At 46.9% G+C, this 24152-nt stretch overlaps 1 protein-coding gene across 1 annotated transcript in view; it reads left to right on the forward strand.

Annotated features, from left to right (window-relative positions):
• fars2 (phenylalanyl-tRNA synthetase 2, mitochondrial) overlaps positions 1-24152 on the forward strand; it is a 113994-nt gene that overhangs the window by 67188 nt on the left and 22654 nt on the right. Inside the window, exons 9-10 of the mRNA XM_084340078.1 lie at positions 7966-8126; positions 11611-11768. Of these exons, the coding sequence (XP_084196204.1) occupies positions 7966-8126; positions 11611-11768 (319 nt within the window). The remainder of the gene's footprint in view (positions 1-7965; positions 8127-11610; positions 11769-24152) is intronic.

The raw sequence follows: 24152 nt of genomic DNA on the forward strand, positions 1-24152 counted from the left end.
CACACACACACGACTGCTGCCGTCACATGTCATGTGATCATTAAACAATGACGTCATCATCAGACGGCTACACGTATATGTGCACACACACACACACACACACACACACACACACACACACACACACACACACACACACATCTCACCACAACCACCGTTCTCTGCAAGCTTTTGTGATTGGCTGAGGGAGGGGGCCGGGCATTGCAGAGCTGTGTGTGGGTAAAAAAAAAAAAGGGGGGGGGTTGTCTCATCACGCAAACGCACACACACACACTACACACACACACACACACACACACACACACACACACACACACACAGAGTGATGTTTGCTCTGGAGCCATCTATCCTCGCTGTGTGTCGTGCGATCTGTTTTGGCTGACGTCTTTGCCACACTGCGGCTCAGTTCAATGATGCTCTGCACACACACACACACACACACACACACACACACACACACGCACAGACTGACTCTTGAGCATCAGTCAGGCGTCTTTCCCGCCTTTCTTCTCGGCTGCCTGTACGTCAGTGTCTCATGCGTCAGATGTGTGATTTCTCTCGCGGTGAAAGCTCTTCATTAGCCTCGGTGTCAGTTAACCTGCCGGCAGCAGCAGCAGCAGCAGCGCACCCACTCTCACTGTTGATCTCTGTGGTTGAGATGATCCAGATGGGCTGACAGGCTCAAGATCGTCAGATCTGACGCGGCAAAAGGCGAAGATTCACCGCTCTGACACTGAGTACAGCCTCACAGAGAGTTCAAAACCCCTGCAGCCAAAGAGCCGTGCCCTGGAGGAGTCTGCAGCATCCAGTTCATACACCGCCATCAAAAATCACCACTTCATAGAGGAGTCCTGGACCCTAAATATACACCCAAAACCTCAAGTTGTATTCAAGTTCTGCGCCAGAAATCTCCAGTTTATAGACCGGTCCCATAATCCCCAACTACGTGGAGGTGGGACAGATCAGTTGTAAGTTTATTGTCCAGTCTTCCCCCACAGACATTAAGTTCATAGACCAGTTCCTGTCAGTCAGTAGCACAGTGCAGCGTCTGACTCCACCTAATCCACACATGAAGAGCAGTGAAGAGAAAGTGGAGCGTGGGTGGAGGTGAGGCCTGGTTACTGAAACAAGTCCACCTAGCTGGAAGCTAACAAGCTAGCTGTGGTTACACAGAAAGAGAAGTGAATGTGTCCTCGCTTTAACAGTGCGATGACTGTACATTAACCGTAAGATAGAGAGGGAAAGCAGGCACCAAGAAAAGAGGAAGTAGTTTCAGATTCAGGGGTTAATTTCTTTAAGTGTGGCTTGAGATGAATTTAATTTCTCCTCCATAATAAACTCACTTTCCTCGGGAGAAATCCTCCTGGTTGCACTGACAGCTTTCTCTATTTTATTTTCTGTACTTATAATGTGATTTACTGGGCGGTTCTGGTTCTGAGTTACATTGAACACACATTAAAACGTCTCAGATTCAACCTGCAGTCACCCTGTCTAATTACATGTGGTGTTTTCTGTCACGACTGTCTGTGTAGTCATTACACTTAATCACGATCCTGCAGCTTAAAACCACAACCGCCGCACAGTCTCTAATAATGCGGTCATAAATATATTCATGGCAAATATAATTAGGACGAACTGAGACAGACGAAGGCAGCGGAGGAGGAGAGAAACGGACGGAAAATTATGTTTTATCAGGGATGAGTTGAAACCAACAGCAGGGAGCAAATTAAAAGTAAAAAAAGTGTGGATTTAAAGATATGAATCCAGATGAGGTGTGAAGGAGAGCGCAGGAGATGGAGAGGAGTAATGAGGTGGCTGAGAGACGAGAAGTGTCTGATTGAAATGCATCGGAGCGAATTTTAATCTGTCTTTACATAAAAATCTCCATTAGGTGTCGTTACATTCGGGTTATTTGACTATTGTTGGACTGAATTAGCAATAAGTTTATTTCTGTGTTTGTTCGTCTGTTTTAGTTTCTATTCACTGATGAGAATTTGAATATATACATCAAAGTTTTTACTCTCAGACTTTACTTTTATTTATTTAGTTAGTTGGTTTGTTAGTTCGATTTTACTTCTTGTTCATTAGTTGTTTCTTCAAAGTTTCTGTGGATGAATCTGCAAAAACTATTTTAAACATGGGCGCTGTATTAACTCTTCCTACTGACCAAAGGTTTTGGATCGGTCCAGTACATCTCGCCTGCTGGCTGCTGCCACACGACTGTAATTTAATCCTTCAGGACAACTGCGACCGTCAAAGTTACGTCCATTAAAAGTGCCCATTAAACACTTTTAGTGGACGTAACTCTGAAGGTCGCAGTTGCCCTGCAGGATTAACTTACAGCCAGCTGAGGAGATTTACTGGACCGACTCCTAAACTTTAGTTAAGTATGAATCATGTAATAAAGGGCCCGGTTTTAAAGATACAAGAATCTCCCTTAAATATAAAACACAGTTACCTCGACAGAAGCATTTCAGTGAGATAAATTGGATTTTACTTCTATTGGCTGATTTGTTTTACTTATTACAAGCATTTTTTCCAGTGCAGCAGCAGAGTGAACTAGAAACAATGAGAGTAAGCAAAAAAAAGAATAATAGCAAGTAATGGAAAAAGATAGAGACTGGAGAGAAAAGCCATTAGGCACTGAGAGCGTTGGCAGACAGAAAGGGCCGAGCGATCAGGACAAGAAACAATATAACAATCTACTGAATCCACCTAATTTGCTCTGGAGACTGCAGACAGACTTGAACTTCTCCATCTGAACTCTCTAAAGCACAATATTACATTAAAGATAGTAAAAGCTCCTCATCAGCCATGTTGTTCACAATATGTCGCCCGAGGAAGAGTCACATGAAGTTATTCGTCCAATCAGCACAGCTCATCAGGAGTGACTTCACTTGGTTTGTTTGTTCTTGTAGCATTGATCTACGAGTCAACAAGCTCAAATGAATTTTGTAAACAAAACATTAACACATTAAATCCTGGGATCTTTACGAGTTCCCTGAATAATTGATTGTGGAAGGTTTCAAGATCATCAAAGATCAACCTCCACTGCAGGCAGGACTACAGCAAGCAACACCTGTGACCGGGGAGGTTATGTTTTCACCGTGTCCGTTGTTGGTTGGTTGGTTGGTGAATTTGTTGGTTAGTTGGTTGGTAGGTTTGTTGGTTGATTAGTTGGTTGGTTGGTTGGTTGATTAGTTGGTTGATTGGTTTGTTGGTTGATTAGTTGGTTGATTGGTTTGTTGGTTGATTAGTTGGTTGATTGGTTTGTTGGTTGATTAGTTGGTTGGTTGGTTGGTTTGTCGGTTTGTTGGTTGGTTAGTTGGTTGGTTGGTTGGTTGGTTGGTTGGTTGGTTTGTTGGTTGGTTGGTTGGTTGATTGGTTGGTTGGTTGGTTGGTTGGTTGGTTGATTGGTTGGTTGGTTGGTTGGTTTGTCGGTTTGTTGGTTTGTTGGTTGGTTGGTTGGTTGGTTTGTTGGTTGGTTAGTTGGTTGGTTGGTTGGTTGGTTGATTGGTTGGTTGGTTGATTGGTTGGTTGGTTGGTTGGTTTGTTGGTTTGTCGGTTGGTTACTTTGTCAGCAGGATTAGCCCAAACTACTAAACAGATTTCCACTAAACTTGAATGGAGGGTATCGGCCCAATTTGGACCTCATTAGCTTTTTGTGTTGATCTGTATAATTTCTGTAACATTGATAAGGCGTTTTTTTCCATTTCTCTGGGGATAATGCACAGACCTTAACATGTTTTTTCAGATGGCTGGTATCTATGAGTGAGCACAGAAAAGGACTGTTTGGCTTGGCAAAGGTATGCACTCTACTGAGTGCGCTTCTAGTAGATGATGTGGAAGTCTAGTGGAAAGTGTCTTTCCTTCTTTTTATATTCCCAAATCTCCTTCACGATTCTCACAGAGGAGGACACAGGAGGAGACGGGAGGTGAAGGAGGTGAAGGAGGAGCAGAAAGAGGAGAACAGGTGTAGAAGAATGGAGTAGAGGAGGAGGATGATGAGGTCACACATCTGATTGATTGTGCGTTATCATGAAGTGGAGATTTATTCCAGCGTGTTCCCTCATCTCCAGCGACCCCACGACCCCGCGCTCATTAGCATAGAAACCACATTCCCCGGTTGCTGATTGGACCGGGACCGACAAGACCAGGATGCAAAGGAGGAAGTGTGTGTGTGTGTTTGCGTGCACGGGCGCCGTGTGGACTCACACCTACAAGGGGGGCAGGCAGGTTACACATCATCATAATGAGCCGAAGCATTTCCAATCAAAGCAGGTAATTCCTCCTCGCGCTCGCCGCCCGCCTCTTGTTTTGAGTCTGTGTGTGTGTGTGTGTGTGTTTGTGGGTGTGTTGGTCCATTAGTGGAGAGCCATTTGATGCCCCCACGCACAAATATTTAGAAAAATGTCCAGATTACATCCCAAGACTCTCCGCCCACTCCTCACCCAGCCGCCGACCTCAGAATATGAGTCTGAAAGCCAAACAGCCTGTGGCCACGCCGCCGCCGCACACGACTAATTATTTCTGCAGATCTGTGCAGAAGTGATGATATAGGAATCTAATCTCTCCGGTACCGGCGCTGTGGTTTCTGTTCTGTCTGCAGTGACACACAGTGTTTCTCTAGTGGGCTCAGTGTGAGCAGCAGCATACCAACTAATCCTGCCTGGTGCTCGAGTGGAAACATACTGAACAAAGTCCGGTCCAATTAAAGCTGCTGACACATTCAACAAGCCCCTGCTCCAGAACTACCCGAAACTAGATAGTGAAGATGTAATGTGTAACATTTCTGCGTTAAAATGTCTAAAAATGACTCGACCTTTGTTCTGCATGTTGTTGACTGGTCCATAACCGTCCAAACGTAACGAGAAGAAAACTGTAACACATCAGAGAGTTGAGCTGAAGCTCTGAGTGAAGTCACTGAAGATCTGAACTGTTGCACCACAATGTCGAACGTCGCTGACTTAGATCAGATCGGTTGGTTGACGGCCTGCTCTCTACATGATGACTCTGACCTGATGGATCGGGCCGTGGTCCTGCATTGATTCCTCCTGTTACATCCTCTCCAGTCATGAGGAGGAGGAGGCAGCTTACAGGGATTTGAAGCCTTCACATGTGAGACGTGGACTGTAAAAAAGGGGATTTAAGTCAATATTCACATCACTCATGGTCCACTATGAGTCCTACGCATATCGTGGACTCGACTCCATTTATATCCTGAAAGGAGAAGCGCTGGACTGACTGGTGTGGCTCCATCTCTGTGGGCCTGACTGAAATATGTTGGATGTATTATCATGTCAGTTTGTACAGATGGTCCCACGAGGACAAATCCTACTGACTTTGGTGATCTGCTGACGTTCTCTGAACATTTAAACTTTTGAATTTGAATTTGTGAGGGGTGATAGTATTTTTAAGTTCTTGCCGGTTTAACTACCTCAACTTCCTTCGCTTCATTTTTTAAACTGAACGTTTGAAATGTTGTTAGATTCATGTGTTATTCGTCCTCGCCTGGTGTAAGTGACATCGATAAAGTACGTGGTTTGGTACCAGAACAATTAATCAAACGTACCGCTAATAAAGCTCGTCTGAGTCGCGTTTATATGAGTAACACAACAGCCCATGAGTGTCTGACCTGCTGTCTGTCTGACATTTTATTTGACAGGTTTTTGATTTTCTGCCTGTCAAACATTCAGCCGCAGCAGTGCGATAAAAAGCAGCTTGTTTTCCTCCAGACCGGATTAAAAACATCACACAGACGAGTTGAAGCAATTCATAAGGAAACAACGTGTTGTTAAGATGGTATAAAGTCAGCTGATGTGTGTTCTTGTTGGAAATGTGAACGTGACTGGTTTTGAAGGCAGGTAGCTGTTGTCCCCGCTTCACTGCTGCGTACCAGAGAACCTGAAGACACATTTTTGGAGATGGACCCACGTCGTGTCCAGGGATGAATATTTGTGGTTCTGGAGATTTTCTGGCTTCATCCTTTCTCAGTCGACCATCGAGGCGTTCAACAATCCTTAAATCTTTGAGGATCTCCAAGAGAAACATTCGTATCGACCACAGATCAGTTGTGTTTCTGTCCCTCCTGGATGAAGACGTGCAGAAATAATATATTTATGTCAACCAGAGAGGAACTGTCCGATGAAGCGTTCACATGGTTGTCAGCTGATACGTTCCTGATCAACAGATTATCAGAGGTTATCAGAGGCCTCTACTTTACACGTTTGTGCAGCAGTTTGTTGTTCTTGGATCTAAAACCAGAGCTGAGGTTGATGTTGTTGTGATGTTTGTCTCTTGTCAGTGAGTTTATTTCGTCCTGTTTGCATTGTTACATCTGTTAAAGCATGAAATCTCACATCGTTGCCATTTTAACATTTTTAAGCTTTAACATCTTCACATGTGGCAGACAACATCAAGGTAACCACGTTAAGGTGAAAAACTGCAGAGAAGATTAAATCCTCCTCCAGTTTACGGCTCAGTCTGCAGCAGCTCTGTCAGTCTGGGTCGTCTCGGCGCTTCAGAGACCCGTCTCCACTTTGTGCTATCAATCATTCTGCAGGAAGTTTTTCAAACGGCAGATATCTCATCTCAGAACAAAACTCTTCAACTGCTCCGAGGCGGGTCAAAGCAAAGGGCAAACGCTCGGTGGAATAAAGGATTATGGGTAATTCCGAGGATTTCAGGCGTTTTCAGCCGGGACCCAGATGAGAGGGAAGCGGGTTTTCTCTCCGGGATCGAGACTAATTGAGACAAACTGACGAGTCGACCCTCCAGAAACTGAGTCCCTGACCTCTGTCTGGGTCGTGATCTGCAGTTTAAGAAACAGAACGGAAAACACTGAGCCGGGGAGTCGAACATCTGGGATTTCATTCTGATGTCGTCAACTCGGCAAGCGGATGTTCTTCAGAATTAAAATACTCGAGTGCTCAGTTCATCTGAGTCTCCTGAGGTCGTCAGGTGTCGGGTTTTTATCTTGTTCTGTTTAACTCTGGATCAGAAAACGACAGAAGATAGTGACTGAATTTTAATATTCGGGTGAACTTTTGCTTTAAAAACCAAAAATTGAGACATTTAATCAAGAATAACAAGAAGTTTCTTTTCGTCCTCAACACGTTTCCTACACGTTGTCCACATGTTGCTGAGCTCACACGAGAGGTCTCCACCTCTGGTTTCAAACCCTGTGCCTGCAGAAGTGCCCTTGAGCAGCGCACTTAGGTCCTGCTGGCTGAGCGGAGGCACCTGCTCTCTGGAGCGATCGATGAAGAATCAGAAAGTAACTGAAGAACGAGAGGAAATGATACGAGTGTGTGTGTGTTTGTGTTTGTGTGCGTGTGTGTGTTTGTGTGTGTGTGCGTGTGTGTGTGTGTGTGTGTGTGTGTGCAGGTGCTGTGCTTCAGGCTATATTATTCAACACTTCAACTTAATGCTGTCAATAAATCTATACAACCTGAGCCTCCCACTCACAAGCTCTAACACACACACACACGCACACACACACACACACACACACACACACACACACACACACACATACACACAGACTCACAGTGATGTCAGATTATTGTCGGTCTCACTTTCGTCTAACACAAAATCTGATAAAAAACAGCTGATTGACTTCCTGCAGAGAGGTGCAGTCTGTAGTCCTGGCACTCAGTTAGCACGTTAGCACATCTGGTTCCCTCGTCTCAAAGTCTGTGAGTTTATTTAATTGGTGTTTGGTTTTTAAATGTCTGAAAGAAAGAAAGAAAGAAAGAAAGAAAGAAAGAAAGAAAGATAGAAAGATAGACGAGGATGTCAAAAGGACATAAGGACGTTGGGAGGAGGTGGAGACACTGTCGTCCACCATCTTGTGGGAGAAACATCTGTCTCTTTGCTAACTGCTCCGCTGTTTTGACAGCAGCTGAATTGATACGTTAGCATGTATGCTAACTTACCTGTGTCATATGTTGTGTTTTATTGCAGCGGGGGCAGGAAACAAGGTGGGCTGGGCGTTCGGTCTGGGCCTGGAGAGGCTGGCCATGATCCTGTACAGCATCCCAGACATCCGGCTGTTCTGGAGTCAGGACCAACGCTTCCTCCAGCAGTTCAGAGTCCACGACATCCAGCAGCCCGTCTGCTTCCAGGTACGAACAGACAAACACCTGGAACACCTGGAACACCTGAGTCTGTGTGAGTCAGTGTGAGTCTGTGTGAGTCTGTGTGAGTCAGTGTGAGTCTGTGTGTGTCAGTGTGAGTCAGTGTGAGTCTGTCTGAGGGCAAAAACGATCAAAGTCAAGCTTCACTGATGATAAACGTCGTTTTGGAAGTCGCTGGTTTCACCTCCTCGTTCTCACCTTCTGTTCTCATACTTTCCTCCTTTTGCCCTCTCCCCTGTGTGGTGTCTGTGTGTGTGTGTGTGTGTGTGTGTGTGTGTGTGTGTGTGTGTGTGTGTGTGTGTGTGTGTGTGTGTGTGTGTGTGTGTTATGATGGTGGTGGGGTCAGGGGAAGTGACTGCTGCCGGCTGATGTGAGCTCCCACTGTCAAAATGTTTTATACATGAGGTTAAGAGGCTAGAACACACACACACACACACACACACATACACACACACTTACACACACACACACACACTACACACACACCACACACACACATGGTTCACACAGCGGTGACTCTGTCCCTGCTTAAGGTGTTTTTGTCGACTCTCGTCTTCACTAATGAAGAACATTTCAAGTGACTGTTGGAGGGCAGAGAGGAGAGAAGAGGAGGAGAGAAGAGGGGAGGAAGGAAGGAAGGAAGGAAGGAAGGAAGGAAGGAAGGAAACAAACAGGGAGGACAGAGCTGGTGAAATGAAAACAAATGATATGGGAGACGAGCGATGGAGGCATTAAAGATTCACAGACGACAACAGAAACTGACAGAGGTGATGAGAGAGAAGGAAAAATAACTTTAATATAAAGATATGTAGGGACAGACCCTCTCCTCCTCTTCCTCTCCTCCTGTCCTCCCCACTTCCTCTCCTCCTGTCCTCCCCACTTCCTCTCCTCCTCTCCTCCTCTCCTCCTGTCCTCCTGTCCTCCCCTCTTCCTCTCCTCCTGTCCTCCCCACTTCCTCTCCTCCTGTCCTCCCCACTTCCTCTCCTCCTCTCCTCCTCTCCTCCTGTCCTCCTGTCCTCCTCTCCTTCTCTCCTCCTGTCCTCCCCTCTTCCTCTCCTCCTGTCCTCCCCACTTCCTCTCCTCCTCTCCTCCTCTCCTCCTGTCCTCCTGTCCTCCTCTCCTTCTCTCCTCCTGTCCTCCCCTCTTCCTCTCCTCCTGTCCTCCCCATTTCCTCTCCTCCTGTCCTCCTCTCCTTCTCTCCTCCTGTCCTCCCCTCCTCCTCTCTTCCTGTCCTCCTGTCCTCCCCGCTTCCTCTCCTCCTCTCCTCCTCTCCTCCTGTCCTCCTCTCCTTCTCTCATCCTCTCTTCCTCTCCCCGTCCTCCTGTCCTCCTTTTCTCGTCCTCTCCTCCTGTCCTCCTCCTCTCCTCCTGTCCTCGTCTCCTTCTCTCCTCCTGTCCTCCTCCTCTCCTCCTGTCCTCCTCTCCTTCTCTCCTCTCCTCCTCCTCTCCTCCTGTCCTCCTCCTGTCCTCCTCTCCTTCTCTCCTCTCCTCCTCCTCTCCCCCCCTCATCCTCTCCTCCTGTCCTCCTCTCCTTCTCTCCTCCTCTCCTCCTCTCCTCCTGTCCTCCCCTCCTCCTCTCTTCCTGTCCTCCTGTCCTCCCCGCTTCCTCTCCTCCTCTCCTCCTCTCCTCCTGTCCTCCTCTCCTTCTCTCATCCTCTCTTCCTCTCCCCGTCCTCCTGTCCTCCTTTTCTCGTCCTCTCCTCCTGTCCTCCTCCTCTCCTCCTGTCCTCGTCTCCTTCTCTCCTCCTGTCCTCCTCCTCTCCTCCTGTCCTCCTCTCCTTCTCTCCTCTCCTCCTCCTCTCCTCCTGTCCTCCTCCTGTCCTCCTCTCCTTCTCTCCTCTCCTCCTCCTCTCCCCCCCTCATCCTCTCCTCCTGTCCTCCCCTCCTCCTCTCCTCCTGTCCTCCTGTCCTCCTGTCCTCCTCTTCCGCTCACTCCTGTTAGTTTTATTGATGAACTCGGCTCCTCCAGAGGGGCCGGGGGAGCACGGCTCATCTCCTGCCCAGGGTCAGTGCACCTCTCCTGGGTCGGGACTCTACACCTCTCCCCCTGAATCCTCCCCGACCCCGAATCCACAGGTAATGAAGTGTGACTGTCGGTCCGACCAGGAAACAGGCTGAGTGTGTGTGTGTGTGTCTGTGTGTGTGTGTGTGTGTGTAAACATGGATACACACACAAACAAAAACACACACACACACACACACCAGGGAGCTGCCCGGTGCCACTAAACTGTGATAGTGTTGAGCAGCTGAATGAACTCCCTCAGAAACATCCATCTATCTACACTGCACGGACAGAAGTATGTGGACACCATGTCTTCCTTCCTTCGTTCCTTAAAAACAGCATAAATTGATTTAATTAACAGCAGATGTTTAATGATGTGAGGGATCCTTTTTCTTCGGCTGGAAATCTAAGAGCAGGGCTTCCCAGAGTGCGGACCGCCGGCCCAGTTTGAGCCCGCCATATGTTTCTGGAGAAAAATGTAAAACACATTATAATATAAATGGTGTTCATGCTGTTTTATTTCTGCTCTGCACGGCAGCAGCTGTGGCCGGAGGTGTTGTGTGTTCAGGCTGTCTGTCCGTCCGTCGGACACATTCATCTCAAGAACACATTGATTTTTTCATGATGTGAACACTTGAATGACACTTTACGTAGGAAGTTGGAAAATTGTAACGCCAACAAACTCTGAGGCCCGTTTCTAACGGTGTCGGCTCAAATCTGGACCTGCAGGAACTTTGCATGTTTCCTTTGTTTTAACAGTGTTTGAGATGATCACACAAACTCACAGACGTATGATTGTTAATGTATGAATGATAAAATGTCCTTTTACACACGTTAACATGCTTTTTCCTCACTGACCACTTCATTATACTTCACAACACACAGACACAGAAACCTTCTCGTCTTCGTCTGAAACATTCAGTTTATATCTTGTGTTTATGGATGAATAACTGACAGCACTCGGACCTCGTGTGGAGACTCCTCCTCTCTGTCTCTGTGTGTTTATTAAAAGTTATTTCCAGGATAATAAACAAGTCAAAGACGATGGGAATCTTTTTCTCTCCGTCTGTCGCTGCATAAAACATCAGATTCATTCTGACGTCCTGATTAACTTTTAATGTGTTATTGTCTTCTTTCACTCTGCTGCTCTCTCTGCTCTTCCTCCACACTTTCGTTCATACTTCCTCTCTTTATCTTTGGATTAACTCAAACGGCAGCTCGTTCATTAACCGCCCGGTCGGTCCGTCTCTGCGGCCGATGTGTTCGCTGGTCGTTCAGTGATCTTGTTCTCTTCTACAGTGAGACAGTCTGCACATTAACACGGTCAAAGCCTGGATCTTAGAAACACTAATGAGTCCAAGTGACCCGCAAATGTTTAAACCCTGTCCCAGAGCAGACACCACGTTAGTCTGACACATGTTTTTGTTTCTTGTGGTCTAAAACTCATCAGTTCCTCTCTGTGTCTCCTCAGCTCCTCAGTAAATACCCTCCGCTCCACAACGACATCTCCTTCTGGCTGCCGGAGAGCAAAGAGAGCTTCACAGAGAACGACTTCTACGACCTGGTGCGCTCCATCGGAGGAGACCTGGTGGAGAAGGTGTCGCTGGTGGATGAGTTCAAACACCCAAAGTAGGAAAAAACACACAAATACACAGATGCACACTTGTTGTTGTACATTAAACTGACTCACATTCATTCCCTGGAAGTGAAATGTCTTCATCTTCATGTCCCCACAATGAGACAAACTGCTCACTGATGTATACTTTATTACATATATAAGGACAGGACAAGAGGAGTAAATAACACGATCAGAGAGTCTTAAATTCTCAGCCGACAGACACGTCAGACCTCAGCCAATCACAGCTCGCCATCTCTCATCTGCCCTGACCTGCGTGACGAGCAGAGGTGACGTGTAACTGTTCCACCTGACGGCACCGACAGCCGCTGTGTCCTGATGTGATCTCAGCCCTGTGAACGAAAGTGAAGCTGCAGCATGTGTGTGTGTGTGTGTGTGTGTGTGTGTGTGTGTGTGTGTGTGTGTGTGTGTGTGTGTGTGTGTGTGTGTGTGCAGACTGGATTAACTTGGTGCTCCTGACCTGAGGGTGATGGTCGGATGGCTCCAGGTTCGCTCTCCATGTTTACAGTCTGAAGAGCGCTCTGTGCTGCGATTGGTCGAAGTCTCAGAAGGAGGCGTGAACGTTCGTGACGTTTCTCTGACGCTCGTTTGTTCTTATCAGGCTGATTTTGTGCTCTGATTTGATTTTGTTTCGTGTGTCGTGACATCGCCTACAAATATAGCGATGCTATCTTAAAGGAACAGTTCACTCAAAAAGTAAAATTCATTCATTATCTCCATTAAAACTTTGCAGAATTAGCTGTTAGCACTTCCTGTTAGCAGTGAACCTGTGGGTGTACAGACGACCGTCACTGGATCACTGTGATACTGAAGGAAACTTAAAACATGATGTTTCTAAGGCAAGTTCTGCACATGTGAGGAGAGACTGTTTTAAGGATTTCTAAGTGGATTTATGGAGTCATCACCCCAAATCCCAAATGGATTTGAGAAGACTGTCAGGTTTAGGTTTAGGGTTGTCATCGTCTTCATCTTTTCGGATCAGTTTGGGGCTTTGAGGCCACCGTAGACTGGGATCAGTTGTCTTTAAGCATTATAAAACAAACCAGCAGGTGGGTGAAGTGTTTCCTCTGAGGCCGTATCGTCCAGCACTACATTCATGTGTACAAATACATGCAGAGTATTACAGACACAAACACACGGTAACAGGACAAACAGCACGAGGAAGCTCCGACGTTTTCAGGAGAAGAAGGAAAGAGAAACAGGACTGACACAAGAGGAAACAACCGAAAGGTAAAGTCGTCCAGCAGCGACGTAAAGACCTGCGATCACACACTGATGCTGGTGACAGGTGTCAGACATGTGGGGGGGGGGGAGAGAGGGAGAGAGAGGGAGAGAGAGAGAGAGAGAGAGAGAGGGAGGGTAAAGGTCAGTCAGTCTGACACACGAGTGATGGCAGCGTCATCACTTTTAATTAACACACACACACACACACACACACACACACACACACACACACATACAGTGAAAAGAGCCTGTTTACTCTAAATGGCAATGAGTCTCACACACACACACACACACACACACAGCTGTCCTTGGCGTGCACCTCCGAGCCTGCGGTGCCTGGTGTTGACATCTCATTTTTTAAGAAGTAGGTACGGTGTGTGTGTGTGTGTGTGTGTGTGTGTGTGTGTGTGTGTGTGTGTGTGTGTGTAAAGGGCAGCAGTGGGAGGTTGGTACCTTATGTCTGAGAACTCCTTTTTCACATTACTGACACTCACACACACACACTTGCCCGACCTTGCATTAGCGTGTGTGTGTGTGTGAGTGTGTGTGTGTGTGTGTGTGAGTGTGTGTGTGTGTGTGTGTGTGTGTGTGTGTGTGTGTGTGTGTGAGTGTGTGTAGCGAGGGCCCTGCAGTGCGTAAAAATGTCCGACACTATTCATCTTTCAGCATTTTAATGTCTTTTAAATAGCGACCTTTTTCCCCACTGAGCGCGCGTGCACACACACACACACACACACACACACACACACACACATGCATTAATATACACTGACTCCTGGTATTAGAGCTAATGTGGAGAGAGGCAGAGCTGAGTGAGACTCGGGGAGATGAAGACTTCAGACTCAGAAATCTGTTGATGAACTCAGATTCTCGACTCTGATCAGCTGAAAACTGTCGCTCAGTTTGACCTTTGAGGGCAGAGGTCATTTGTTTTTTCCAAATACATCTTAAAGGAACAGTTCACCTCAAAAATGAAAGTCCAGTCTTCATCTCCTCCCTCCATGCTGATGAAAGTCCACACAACGGAAAAAACAACCAAAGAAAAATTAAAAACTTTGCAGAATCAGCTGTTAGCACTTCCTGTTAGCAGTGAACCTGTGGACGTACAGACGACTGTCACTGGATCACTGTGACACTGAAGGAAACTTAAAACATGATGTTTCTCAGGCAGGTTCTGCACATGTGAGCAGAGACTTGGGGTCGCTTAAACAAAGATTAATGTTCAGAGCTTTGATTAATGAAGTAACCAGTCCTTTCTATTGTCACAAGTATGTGAACAGACTGAAGTGTTGCTGTCGGTCTGTTTGGTGGTTCTCTGTGAGGCCTGTTTATAGACTGAACGTCAGGACCACCTGAGACTTTCACCTGATTTTTAACTTGAGAAATCCAAGATCCTCTTAACCTGTTGAGGTCTCTCTCTCTCTCCATGTCAGGCAGATAGTAACTGCCACAAATGAATGTTTTATAGGAATAAAGCTGGCCTCCTGTGCACGCAGCCAGCAGTAACATTATAAAACGCAGAGTTTAACAGCACAGCAGCTGCTGGTATCAGGAACAAGGTCCGTGTTGAATTAACCGCTGCTAGTCTTACTCTTCTGTCTGCGTTCGGCGCTGACACGTCGTGACTGACGAGACTCGTGGGTTGTCTGCATCATCGTCTCCAAAAGTGTCTGTGTCTGACAGGTGTGAACGAAGTTTTAAAGTGAAAGCGTGTTGGTGTGAATGAGTCAGAGCTGATCACCAGCGTCTGTGTCGGACCCACTGATGTCCTGACGTCTCCGTCAGATCCCTGCAGCAGGTTCAGCATCTGTTGAGGAGACGTGGAGCAGAGCGAACATGACGTCACCGTCACGTGTTGGATCTCCACATGCAGCTGCGCGTTCGTACGTCGACACGCTAACGACTCCAGTTGCACGTCTCTGAAATCAGTCCTGCACTAAATACCTGCATTGCACCTTTTTACTCTCGAATCTTCTCCCCCTTTCTCCCCCCGTCCGTCTCCCACACACTGTCATTATCTCTGCCGTGGTTCCTCAGACTCACACACACCTCCACACACACCTCCACACACACCTACACACACACCTCCACACACACCTCTATTGTTGTCATCGCAGCCTGATGATGATGATGAAGAAGACACAACGTTTACAGAGTTAATTACACTTATCACTTCTTAAATTAGTGGCGCATGAAATACCTGCAATGCACCTTTTTCTTCCCGAACCTCCCTCCGCCTCACACACACACGCACACACACACACACACACACACACACACACACACACACACACACACACACACACACAGTCTGGAGCTTCACACACTTTATCTTCTGCCTGTTTGTGTTGCGACTCTGCTTCAACTCAACGAACAGAAGCTCTTAAAGTTTAACTCTGGTGATTTAGCTGGAGCATCAAACGTGGATTAATCCGCCGCTGAAAGTAGTCCCCACCCCCCCCCCCACACACACACACACACACACACACACAACAAATGCACCATTTCCTCCTGCTTGTCTGGTTTTAAACTACAGCCAGCAGCTGCTTCAGGAGATCAGACCAGGCAGTCGAGCGGCTTCGCTCCGTATCTTCTGTCAGTTTGTTTCCATCACGTGAAAACTCAAACTGACAGCAGAACGAGCTGAGCCGGTGTCGACCTTGACGTGAAGCGTCGTCCTGTTACTGATGAAGCTGTTTGTTTCAGTGCACTTTGGCTTTTTTGATGACATCGGAGTGTCATGTAATGGATCGGGCCTGATGGTAACTGAGACCAGGACACATCCAGAACCCCTCAGATTAGTTTGGTGTCGTCGGTAAGAAAGCAGAACGTGCTGATGATCTGAACTCTGCTGCAGCAGCCTGGTCTCATCAGACAGCGTCAGGATAACACAGACGGATACTTTGTACTTTGTACTTTGATACTCTGAGTACTCTTCTAGTACTTTAGTACCTGAACTTCTGCTGGAGGACAGACTGCGTGGACGCCTCTGACCTCGTGTTTGTTATCGTTAGCTCGACAGTGGTCAGCTGACTTCAGCCTTTCCTTATTAAATGATACACAAAGCTTAACATGCATAAACTTGACACTCAGAATGTGCTGTGCTGTCGAGAGGCTGTTTGGTGTCGTTATATAAAACTCTGAGTCCGGGTCCGGTTGTTTGTTTGGTCTGAAATGTTGGGAGCAGGACTTTACTCGCGTCTTCGGAGACGCCTGCAGTGTGAGAAAATGAGAAAAGAGACAATTTAAAAGAGATTGTAAATGAAAGATTTGATGAGGGATTTGTTGCCATGGTATTTTAACAACTTGGAACCAGATCCGAAAATGAAACGTAACCCATCCGTCACGGACTGTTTAATTCAATGAGCTTTTATTCTTCTCTCAAACAACAGTTCCTGTCAGACAAACCCAACATTTATTCCCCGTCGACTCCTTCAGCCTTTCCACAACGCCGGCTCGCTCTCCTGAATCTCTCTGCTGTGATGGATTGTTGCTCTGCGTCTGCTGTCATTAGTCAGCATATTAAATTTTTGCTAACTGGATCCAAAAAGCTGATGTGGAAGTCGAGCCTGTTCTTTCCCGTCAGAAACATAAACCAGCGGTCGGACAGTAACTCACCTCACCGCCGTCTCCCGTCTGTATCACCATAAACACATCATCTCTTAAAATCTCCTATTAATGATCGGCGAGCGTCCGTCCCGCTGATGGACAATAAAGTTCTGTGAATGTGAGCGGAGATGTTCGACGCCGTCCCCAGAGGAGCTTCAACTTTACTGGAGCAGCCGACACTGATCACAGTATAAACTGAACTACAAATGAATCTTTATTACATGTAACACATGACGTGAAACAGCCTTTAAACTGATTCAGATGTTAGAGCAACAGTCTCTGAGTGAGTCCACAGTCCTGCCACATATCTTCAGAAAGATAGTCTGTTTCTGCAGCTCAGCTCTTGTTTCTGACTCTTTTATCTGCACACAGTTAGTGTGAAGAAGGAAATAAAGAGCTATAATGAGTTTAATGCTGCTGTTACTCTCAGGCAGGCGACTCTGAGCTCACAACAGGACACATTTTTACCAGGCGCATGAATATTTCCTCATGAAAACATGTGCTGAGTTTCATTTTCACTGATATTGTTATTGAATGTGAACTTGGACCACGTCAGACTGTGTGATGTGGCAGTTACAGCTCATCTGGAGGCTGTTTTTTGTATTAAAGATAAATAATTCAGTGTGTTCAAACTCCTGCAGATTAATGACAGAAGCACTTGCAGAGCGTCTGACAGCTCGGGGAAAAAAATCTGATTGTAACCTTTGAAAAGAGCCAGAAACCACGTCTGTACTCCGAGTGGTTCAACAACAGCTTTGAATTTACTTTGGGCTCGACTGGGAGAGACGTTTTATTTTATTAGATTTAACTCGTGTGCGTCCCTGTTATAGACGCTGAAGGTGAGAGATATTATCCTGTTAATCTACATAAACTTTATGTTTTACACTTAAAATGAGCATAGAGTGAAATATTGCTGTGTCAGCAGGGTTGTATCTCAGAGAAAGCGTGTGTCGGCGCCGTCCTCCTCTTCTCAACACAGCGGCTCCTGATGACAAACATTAAATCTCAACTTTCTGTCCATGTAAAATAATATTCTGTGTATAAAACAGGAAGACGAGTCCGGGCAGTTCGTTCAAGTGTTGTTTATCTCTTTATAAGTGCAAACTCCAGTGTTGACGTGCGTTTCATCTCCAAACAAACCATAATGTGCATTATGACCGTAAATTGATCTAAAACCCACTAAAGCTGCCGGAAATCGCTGCCTCTCAAATATATTCTCTGGTCCAGAGTACTTCTGAAGTTAATCGAATGAGGAGAGAGAGAAAACAAAGTGCCCCTCTCTCTCTCCCTGCTGCAGTCTGCCGATGGCCTCTCGCCCTCTCTCCTGCTCCATAAACATCTCGTGTAGTAGCAAATCAAAGCTGATGGCTCGCGATGATTCCCCACAAATCTGCATTTATTGGTCGGTAACGCTGTCGGCCGCGACTGGGCCGGGACTAATTTGATAAGCCGTCGGAGCTGTCAGTCAGGCTGACAGCTCCCTCCCTCTCATGACTCCCCAGAGAGGGGGAGAGAGGACGGGTGAGGTAGAGATGGACAGAGAAGTGTGTGTGCTGCAGTGTTTTAATATATTTGTCTCTTTCTTGGTTTTGCATTGATTATCAGTAGTAGCAGTGTAATAACACGTTTCCACTGCATGCTACGGTTCGACCCGACCGACCCGACTCGACGCCCTTCTGGTATAGATTACCTATCTTGATTTTGTTTTCCACTGCCGATGGCGCCGCCTCAGTGTGAGCAGGACTGTTAGCTGAATGTTGTAGCGACACCGGTGGAAACACTCTCCTGACTCACCGGACGCAGACCGTCGGTACCGTCAGCCTCTTCCTCTTCCTCTTCCTCTCGCTGTTTGAGTTTTACTGTTATTTGTCGCGACATGAATCAACAACAACCTCCAGGCTAGAAACCGACACGCTCAGATGACGAGATACCTCAACATGGCTGCTAACGGTACAAACCTAACCCTAACCGAAAGATCCAGACCTGCTGGAGGAAGAAACACCTGGAGTCTCATCAGGTTCTGATCCGGAGCCGTTCACCGACGGGAGCAGAGCTCAGAGTTACTGTTGAACTTGTGGGTTTATCTTCACTCCTGTTGATCAGCCTGACTGCAGCAGTGATCCGGAGGTGACCTCCACTGTCGGGTGGTTCTGTTCTGTACTGTTGACTGCTGACTGGAGCTGGAGGGGAAATGGACTTTACTTCATGAAGGTAACGTTACAGAGGAGACAGAGAACCAGAACCAGAACCAGAGTCTCTGCTGAGTGCTGACTTCACTCAGAGCTTCAGCTCAACTCTCTGATGTGTTAAAGTTTTCTTCTGGTTGTGTTCGGTCTCGTTCTCAGACTTCCTTCCTCTCTCTCTGACTCTCCTGAAGTTACAGCCACAGACGACCAGATGAAACTCAGCGTCACCTCGAGGACACTGGAGGATTTCTCTGCTTTAACTTTGGTGGAAACGTTTGTGATGATGTGAGAACACAACTCAACAACATGCAGAACAGAGTCCAGTTGTTTTTAGACGTTTTGATGCAGAAATCTTAATTCATATTTAATAGATATCAGGGTTTCCCCGACAGTATTTGCACCACTGTTTTCTGGCCTTTGTGACAGAGGAGCGTCTGCAGGTTGTCAGCCGGTCTGTGTAGTTTGTGCACTGCCGTTTTTTTAAAATCTGGGTGCAGTTAATAAAACATGTGCGATCGTCTCTGACCAATCAGTGGTCGACGGTGATTTCACTCCACCTCCGTCAAATACAGCAGTAATAATCATCAGCTTCAGGTGATATCAGCAGGATCAGTAGAAGCACAGCTAGCATGAAACACTGATGACGACTTAACTGACCCCGAAACCACAAAACAACACAATACAAACTCTTTTTGTATTTGTTTTGTGTCATGAAACGTTTCGTGTGTTTCTCAGCTGATGGATGAAAATATGTCCGATGACCTCCGGCCTGATTCCTAAAAATAAAACACTGTCGGTGGAGTTGAGAAGATGCAGGACGGAGATGAGAGTGATGAGTTTGTAGAGTTTGTCTGCTGGTCGACTGACACAAAGCTTCACTCTGAGTGCGGCGTGGCCGTTACTCCTCTCTCCTCCTCCACCTGTCATGCTGTCGTCCTCCCCCTCCTCCCACCTCCTCCCACCTCCTCCCCCTCTCTGCAGCCTCAGCAGGAGACAGGGAGGCAGCCGCCCGCCACAGCGCGATGAATGATTTAACAGAGACGGAGGGAGAGAGCCTCACCCTCACTCCCAAAAAGATGAAGGAGGGAGGAGAGTGACGACTCGGAGCGAGGGAGGAAACAGATGACAAAGGGGAAGAGGGGGAAGTGGTAGAGAGAGTATTAACACTAGTGAGGGGAGAGAGAGAGAGAGAGAGAGAGAGAGTGAGTTGTCATTTTCCGCTGTGCAGGTTGCTGCAGCTGAATAATGAATGATTGTTTTCTGTTCCCACAGCCAATCAGCCTGACAGAGAGAGGCAGAGACGTTACCGCTCTCTCTCTCCGTCCTGTCTGTCTTTCTTCATGTAAGCTCAGCGAGACGCATTAAGTGGTCAGTCTGGATCCTTCAGGTGGGTCCAGCCTTCATCAGCGCCGCTCCACCGAGCTCCACAAACAGGCAGCACTTTAATGTTTCTGACCTGCTTCCAGACGTCTGAATCAGAGTCGTCCTCTCTGATTTGTTTTCCGACAGCACGATAAAAGTTCTCGTCTCCCCGCAGAGAAAACAGCCAACGTGTTAAAGGAACAGTTCCCCCAAAAATATACATCCAGTCATTCTCCTGAAGATCTCAGTTTTAACATGTGCACGAATAACACAAGGGTCTGTTTTATATCAGCTCGATCTTAATATTAACTTCTGGATAACATGAGTGTCAGTCAACAAGTGGAAACACTGCAGAGCAGCACGCTGACGGCGTTGCTAACAGTCGTAGTTGCAACAACGTGAACTTGTCGCAGCTTCTGTCTCGTCTCAGTGTTTGTTTCACCTCTTCATCGTTCACTCGATGAATCTTTTGTGATCGAGACAAAATGGAAAGTTTCTCTTCTGTCAGTGCTGCTAATGAACACACACACACACACACAGACACACACACACACACACACACACACACACACACACACACACACACACACACACACACAGACACACACACACACACACACACACACACACAGTGTATAATGTCTCCCGGGTGTTTGAACCGTCCTGTTTTCTAAATGGGATCTAGATTTCACTTGATCTCGCTTTTCTCTAAATGTCAACATCGTCCCATTCACCTTTTCAAAATGTCACTTCCTCCTCTCCTCTCCTCTCCTCCTCTTCTCCTCCTCCTCTCCTCCTCTCCTCCTCCTCCTCTCCTCCTCCTCTCCTCCTCCTCTCCTCCTCTCCTCTCCTCTCCTCCTCTCCCCTCCTCCTCCTCCTCCTCTCCTCCTCTCCTCCTCTTCTCCTCCTCCTCCTCTCCTCCTCCTCTCCTCCTCCTCCTCCTCTCCTCCTCTTCTCCTCTCCTCCTCCTCTCCTCCTCTCCTCCTCCTCCTCCTCCTCCTCCTCCTCTCCAGGTTACCCTGCAGTGTTAACTTATTAGCTCACTGCAGCACTGTCTCTCAAGTGTGTGTGTTCGTATGTATTGTAGCACGTGACATGTTTATGCATGTATTTCCTAAGAGAGAGAGTGTGTGTGTGTGTGTGTGTGTGTGTGTGTGTCTGTGTGTGTGTGTGTGTGTGTGTGTGTGTGTGTGTGTTTTATGGGCATTAGAGAGCTTGTGTATCAACAACAGACCAGATTTATATCAGCGAGCTCACCGGCTGCCACAGCCCCAAGTGCCTCTGGGTAATCTGGGTGTAATTGAGCATCGAGGTTACGGTGGCAGACACACACACACACACACACACACACACACTAACATAATAAACACATCTGGGAATTAAAAAGACTGTAAATCCACAGATACACACACAAACAACACACAACACATTTTCACAGTAGAAACATGCACACAACAAGTACAACAGTACAGTACTTAAATGTACTTAGTTACATTCTATCACTGCATACAGTACATATATACAGTACTGTTACCCAAAGTCATACTCAAGTAAAAGTAAGGATACAGTGTTAAAATATTACTTTGATAAAAGTTACCCAGATGAACAGTACTCGAGTAAAAGTCTTAAAGTATCTGATATTCAATGTAGTAAAGTAACAAATGTACAAGTAATATGTGTTTTTTAACTGATTGACTCTGATGCAACTCTGATGTAATCTGCAAAGTAACTAAAGTTATCAAATGAAGTAGTGGAGTAAAAAGTACAATATTTGCCTCATAATTGTAGTGGAGTGGAAGTGTTAAGTAGCAGACAATGGAAGTACTCAAGTAAAGTACAAGTACCTCAAAACTATACTGCAGCACTTGAGTAAATGTACTTAGTTACATTCCCTCCCCGGCTGTTAGAAACAGGACGTCCGTCCTCGCTGCGTCTCTTCAGCTCCTCGTCTCATATTCTGTGTTTTTGTTGCCGACTCATCATCGGACACGAGACGCTGAGTTCAGTCGCTGTAGGAAACGTGATCCTTCAGCTCGCCTCCTCGTCTCCTCGCCTCCTCGCCTCCTCGACTCCTCGCCTCCTCGCCTCCTCGACTCCTCGCCTCCTCGTCTCCTCGTCTCCTCGTCTCCTCGCCTCCTCGCCTCCTCGTCTCCTCGCCTCCTCGTCTCCTCGTCTCCTCGCCTCCTCGTCTCCTCGTCTCCTCGCCTCCTCGCCTCCTCGTCTCCTCGTCTCCTCGCCTCCTCGTCTCCTCGCCTCCTCGCCTCCTCGTCTCCTCGTCTCCTCGCCTCCTCATCTCCTCGTCCCCCCTTGTCTCCTCGTCTCCTCGCCTCCTCGCCTCCTCGCCTCCTCGCCTCCTCGCCTCCGTTCTCTTTTTATTTTCGCGGCCTGACGCGGCGCTCTGAGCCGAGGCTGCTGCAGCTGACATACATATGGCCGACCGAGAACACACACTGGTGAGGCGGTCGTGCCTGCATCCTGCTGCCAATTCAGCTACACACACACACACAGACACACACACACACACACACACACACACACACACACACACACCTTCTGTCCTGCCCTGGTGAATCATGCAGTCAGCAGCTTTTCTTGGGTCACTTGAGGTGAGAGGCAGAGAGATTCGCTGCTGTCACACAAAATCCACGTCACTGCAGTTTTGCTGTTTCACTCTCAGGAAGCAAAGTTTCATTGTCATCTCGGCGTTGAGGGAGTTTCAGGAACTTTCTATCCTTGAAACCGGTTAAAATCCTGTCGTACGTTTTCAAAACAGCTCGGGGAAATTCATGTGCACGTACTCGGGTTTACTTTGGGTGTGATTGTTCAGCTGGAGGGAAACTTTAACGCTGCAGCGGAGACGTTATTGTTCTTCCAGCTTTGGAGGACAAACTCAACAGGCTCTTCGAGTCAGGGTGTTGTTTGTCCGCTCTGGGCTGCTGTAGAAACTACAGTCACTACTTCTAATAAAACATCATGCTGATGATCATATTTCTGACAGTAGATCCTCCTGAATCCTAATGATCAGCTCTGACCAGGACCGTGACTCCGGAGACGAGAAGACACGGCAGGAGAGGATTTTACTGTTTGTAATGAAAATATTTCCTTTCCTCACATTCAGTGAGTGTATTTTGTTGACTTGTTAGTCTAACAGCCTGTTTTAAAAGCAGTCAGTTCACTCCTGAGTCCATCACCTCTGAGCTACACAGTGCTGTTAGGAGGCTAGCTGGTTAGCACGCTAACTTCAGTCTCTGTAACACAGTTCATAGACGTCTTTGACAAAATGTCAACACTGTTGTTTCTTCACTCTGTTGATGTTAGTTCATCTTTTATCTTACACATCGCTCCTTTAAAGGTGCAATATGTCAGATTAACCACTAACTGCTGCCGCTAGCTAGTTAGCTCAGTTAGCCGTGTCAGTGTTTACACTTTTAGCACAGGAGCTGTGGACCGTGACGGACTAGGGCTAGCTGGTTAGCATGCTAAACAAGCTTTACAAAACAATAAGTCGACGCTGTGACGTCAACACTTATTATTATTATATTTCTTCACTTTCTGTTGAACGTAAGGCGCCTTTAAGGGATAAAACAAGCCTTATTTCCTCTTTTTGTTATTATCAAGTGCAGTCCTCAGTCATTCAGTCCTCCTCAGGTGATAGAAAGAAGTGAAACTGAAGAGAAAAGTAAAGAAATCAAAGAACAAATCTGAATGAGTGGAGCTGAATGATAATAAAACTAAGACGTGTCAGATCCAGCGTCAGCAGAGCGGGAACAGCCTCTGACTGCGTCTGTCTGAGACTCTCCAGTTTTAACACAAACAGGAATCCAACTGCTAAATGACAAACAGGCTTTCTTCTGGGAGACGAAACACTCTGGACCTCCTGAGAGAAACCCCTCGCTGCTCCAAGTCTGCTGGCACAGACGAGCTCGCTGTGTCTGTTGTCTGAGCCGACGATCTGAAATCGACTCACATGTAAAGAAGACGGAGACGTTTGTTCTG

This window comes from Pagrus pagrus, assembly GCF_965226575.1.
Source record: "Pagrus pagrus genome assembly, chromosome: 20".
NCBI lineage: Eukaryota > Metazoa > Chordata > Actinopteri > Spariformes > Sparidae > Pagrus > Pagrus pagrus.